At 40.9% G+C, this 5,220-nt stretch overlaps 1 protein-coding gene across 1 annotated transcript; it reads left to right on the top strand.

Moving 5' to 3' along the window:
* LOC138894364 (uncharacterized) lies at window positions 1-2,295 on the top strand. Its single transcript, XM_070179058.1, has 2 exons — window positions 1-334; window positions 1,181-2,295. The coding sequence occupies exons 1-2, from the start codon at window positions 1-3 to the stop codon at window positions 2,293-2,295; spliced, it is 1,449 nt and encodes a 482-aa protein (XP_070035159.1).
* Window positions 2,296-5,220: the final 2,925 nt, after the last annotated feature.

Here is a 5,220-nt window from a genome sequence, read left to right as displayed (position 1 = left end):
ATGGAGAGTACTGGAACAAGCCAAGCTAACCGGAAGCATCATTCTGTCCACAAAGCTTCTCGCCGGTTTAACTTAGCTAGCGTGACAACCCGAGGGGAGATTCTACTGCCCACGAATGCTGAAGGGGTAATGAAGATGACCTTGTTTGAAGTAGTAGACAGCGATATGGGCTACAACATTATTCTTGGAAGACCACGGATACACGAGATAAAGGTTGTGACGTCAACATACCATCAACTTCTGAAATTTCCAACTCTAGAGGGAGTTAAAAAAATAAAAGGAGATCAACCGACGACAAGGAATATGAACGCGATTTCAGTTTCTAGTAGCAAAGGTAAGGAACATGCGACATAGAAATTACAGGAATCGACACTTTCCCCTAAGCCAAATGAAGTTGACAAAGGAGGGGAGTCGTAGGAATCTTATCAGGTACCAAGGTATTTCTAGGTACCAGAAGAAACGTATGCAACCAAATCCACAACGGAAGAACTCGAACAAGTTGCATTGTTCGAGAAATTCTTGGAGAGGAAATTCCACTTGGGGACAAGACTAAACTCCGAGCTCAGGTAAGGATTTATAGAATTTCTTAAATTTAATGTTGATTATTCTGCGTGGTCGCATGCGGATATGACAAGTATCCCGCTAGAGGTGGTCGTGCACAAGTTAAGCCTGGATCCCAACATCCCTCCGGTAAGGCAGAAGAAATGCCCTATTACCGAGGTCAGAAACACGTTTGTCAAAGATGAGGTAACTCGATTGCTTGATATCGGTTCAATCCGAGAGGTAAAGTATCCTTACTAGCTAGTTAATGTAGTAGTTCCAAAAAAGAATAATAAATTTCACATGTGCGTAGATTATAAGGATCTGAATAAGGCGTACCCAAAAGTCTCGTTTCCATTACCAAACATTGATCAAATGATTGATGCGATGGCCATGCACGAGTTAATGAGTTTCCTCGATGCTTATTCCGGGTACAACCAAATCAAAATGAACCCAGAGGATCAGGAAAAAAATTTGTTCATAATGAACTTTGGCACATATTGCTATAATGTGATGCCTTTCGGGCTTAAGAACATCGAAGCCACTTATCATAGGCTTGTGAACAAAATGTTTGAAAAGAAAATAGGGAAAACAATGGAAGTTTACATAGATGATATGATGATTAAGTCTTTAAACGCAGGTGATCATCTTACACATCTCCAAGAAACCTTTGACATCCTAAGGAAGCACAACATGAAGCTTAACCTCAAAAAATGTGCATTCGGAGTCAGCTCCGGTAAGTTTTTGGGGTTCCTGGTGTCACAAAGGGGCATCGAAGTCAATCCTAATAAAATTAAAGCCATCGAGGATATTCCGAATCAGCTATCAAATGCGAAAGAGGTTCAGAGGTTAACAGGGAGACTGACCGCTTTAAGCAGGTACATTTCTCGGTCTTTAGAAAAATGCCATCACTTCTTCTCACTTCTGAAAAAGAAGAACAACTTCGAATGGACTCCGAAATGTCGGCATGCTTTGAAAGATTTGAAAAGGTATTTATCAAGCCCTCCATTATTATCTAAACCGGAGGAAGGCAAAAAGTTACTAATTTACTTGGCGGTCTCGGAGGTAGCGGTAAGTGCCGTTTTAGTCCATGAAGACGAAGGAATGCAATCTCCAAAGGAGATAGCCTATGACAACGGGCCACAATTTATAGCTGCAAAGCTCGCCAAATTCCTTGAAGACTTGAAAATCAAAAGAATCACATATTCGCCGTACCACCCGAGTGCAAACGGCCAAGTAGAATCGACAAATAAGTTGATCATTCAAAATCTCAAAAAGAGATTGGAAACAGCCAAATGCAAATGGCCTGAAGAGTTACCGGGAGTGCTATGGGCATACCGGACAACGACCAAATCAAGCATGGGAGAGACACCTTTCTCTCTTGTATACGAAGCAGAAGCTCTAATCCCGGTGGAAGTGGGAGAACCTACCCTGAGATACTTCCGGGTGGACGAAGAAGCAAACAACGAAGCATTGCTGGTTAGATTGGAGCTACTTGACGAACGCAGGGACTTGGCGTATATAAGGATGGCGGCCCAGAAACAAAGAACGAAAAGATACTATAATCGAAGAGCCAATCTCCGTTATTTTAAAGTGGGAGATTTGGTTTTAAGGAAAGTGACTCAAAACACCCAAGTGCTCAACGTAAGGAAGCTGGGTCCGACGTGGGAAGGCCCCTATCGGGTTTCAGCTGTCATCGGGAAAGGATCATATGAACTGAAAAATCACGATGGAGTAAAATTGTCGAGCTACTGAAATATGGTACACCTCAAAAGATATTATTAATGATAAGCACCGCCTATACTAAAAGTATGTGCTGCACTCTTTTTCTTTTCGTCCAGTTTTTATCCCAATTGAGTTTTTATGGCAAGATTTTTAACGAGGCAGCAACGGAAATCATTCTACGAAGGAAGCACCATTAACATAGATAAGACCTTTAAACTACTAGGCATGGAAACAATGAACCACTACGGGATGGTTAAATAATCTTTTGCTCGATAGCAAAGTTCTTAACGGAAAATAAAGCTTGCTATCGGACCAAAGGTTATTCGACCGTTAACGGGTGCAAGCCACTAGGGGGGGGGATTAAATAATCTTTGGCTCTATAGCAAAGTTTCTAATGGGAAATGAAGCTTGCTATCGGACCAAAGATTATCCAACCATTCACTAGTAGGATCTTCAAAGGAACAAGACTTCCAGTGTTCGAATTCGCATTCTTCGCATTCAAACACTAGGGGGAATAATATGAGAATACGACAACATGACCGCCACATAAATCGGGACTACAAAATTCGGGAACAAAGATGTATCCTCGGGACCGGGGACTGTGCGGCCAGCCTCGTAGAAACAAGTTGTACAAGTTAGTCACAAGTAATGGCAATTTTCTTTTCAGCACAACAAGGTGCTTATGTACTTTTAAAAATGGAAGGAATGAAGTAAAGTCCTTTTATTTTTATCTTGTTTCTTGTCCAAACGATGAATTAATTTTATCATTTGAAAGTTAATCAAGTACTTCAAATGCTAGTGCTGGAATGAACATGAGATGTCCTCTTCAAGAGCACCGTAAATATAGGAGGGCCCTTTCTTATGAATCCCTCACAGTAAAGGGTTAGTTCCGGAAGAATTTATGCCCGGAATCCAAATACTATCGGGGGAAACACACCCGAAGCCTTGCATAACTCGACGCAAAAAAGTAAAATTTGTGCAATGCTTAGATGAAAAAGCTGTCACGACCCAACTGGAGGGTCATGACTAGCACCCGGGCCATACTTGCCGAGCACCAACGTACATTTTATCTAACCTTCCTTATTATCTTTAAGGGCCGACAAGATCAATATAAATAGTAGACATGGATCATGAACATCCAACAATGAAAGATAATGTCATGAACATACATAACATGGGACGACAAGACTGTCAAGAAACTATATATAAGGTACGAGCTATCATGATACCATGAAAGACTATACAACAAAAATCAGCCGAAAAGGCATTCTAAACCATACATAAGTCGACACCTGTCTATGAGCCTCTAAAGGAACATAAGTGCTACAACATTGCCGGAACAGGGCCCCGACATACCCATAATGTCTATAACAAAAATGCATACCAAGACCACGGCAAGTCCGGAGAAGGGATCTCGCCAATAACCGCTGAACTGGACAGCCTACTGTGGTGGGGGAGCTACGTCTACCTGTCTATCAGGACCTGCAGCACGACATGCAGCGTCCACAAATAAAAAGGACATCAGTACGAATAAAGTACTGAGTATGTAAGGCAGGAAAGCATAAGTGAGAACAGTAATGTAAACAGGGATAGAGAATATACAACCTGTGACATCTGGGTACCTCTGAGGGCTACTGACATGAAATACATGATACATACATATATATACATAAACTTTTAAAACATACGCCTTTGTGGGCATCACCATCATCATATCGTACCCGGCCATAATAGGCTCGGTAAAACGTACCCGGCCATCATAGGGCTCGGTAGAATCGTACCCGGCCACGTGGAGCTCGGTAAAACCCAACTGATCAGTGGTTGCACAATAGGTGCCATACCCGGCCAACTATAGCGCGGCTCGGTAGAGTAAAATAGATACATATATATGATGCATGCTGGACTCATTGGAATCACATTTTGAACCTTTCGAAGTGACGTAAGGTCGGTATCCTTCGTACACGTTATTAGGATTAAATCTTTATCAAGAATCTTATAAGAATCAGGAACTACCAACAACATTGATAATATAAGAATAAGAGAAGTAATATCAATATCAATCGTTTCATAAGAAGGGCAGCAATGTAAGTACTGCTAGCTTCTAAGAGTAGAGTATCTTTGGGAGTTCGTTCATTACATTATGTACAATCGGAGTCGTGCAAAAGAATGAAGGGGATAGCCTCACATACCTTGTATATACTGCCCAACCTCAAGCTATGCAAATGTCACGACTCCTTAGTCTACAATAAGAGAAATGACACTATCATTATCGTTTAAGCGTCGTAACTATTATGTATCGACCGCAACCTATTTTACGATGAAACGGACAGCACCTCCCCTATTTATATGACTTCAAACAAGTCAATACAATCACCAAACAGCCCAAACAACATCATTAATAATCATATTGAGCCTCCCAAAATAGTCCACCAACCAACAACATTACTACGAAGCCTTTCGATATATATTTCACAAGTTCTAGCTTCAACGACTTAGCCGCAACTTGGATAATCTTAAATATATATATATATAGAGTAAGAGGTTCCTTACCTTTAAACAGAAATAACAACTCCAATTTGACCTTAATTTCCACGAAATATCTCTCCAATTCTGCCACAAGAACAAGGAAGCGAAACTAGCAATCAATTCGGATTTTTCGGCACTAGAATTACTTTAGAAGACTTGAAATCACCTAGGGTTGATATTAAAAACTTGAAGGTGTATTTACAGGACATAAAACACTTAAAACAACCTCCCACACGAGCTGGAACAACACAAAAATCAGCAACAACAAGAAGAACAAGAAACTTACTAGCGCCACGGGATTCCCGACATTTGATTTGTGTTGTTTGCCCTTTGTTTGGGTCTTGGATCATGAGAGAACCTTGAGAGACTATTTCTAGGGTTATAAGGTCTGAATATACTGAAAAATAATGACTTAAACGGGGTTGAGGT

The sequence above is a fragment of the Nicotiana tomentosiformis genome, chromosome 6 (assembly GCF_000390325.3).
Source record: "Nicotiana tomentosiformis chromosome 6, ASM39032v3, whole genome shotgun sequence".
NCBI classification, from domain to species: domain Eukaryota; kingdom Viridiplantae; phylum Streptophyta; class Magnoliopsida; order Solanales; family Solanaceae; genus Nicotiana; species Nicotiana tomentosiformis.
Note: the sequence above shows the minus strand (reverse complement) of the source record. Positions and strands in the feature narration are given on the sequence as shown.

Coding starts and splice junctions, on each gene's coding strand:
- LOC138894364 (XM_070179058.1), top strand. CDS start 1: ATGGAGAGTACTGGAACAAGCCAAGCTAACCGGAAGCATCATTCTGTC. Junction 335..1,180: donor TTCAGTTTCTAGTAGCAAAG/GTAAGGAACATG, acceptor CTTTAAACGCAG/GTGATCATCTTACACATCTC.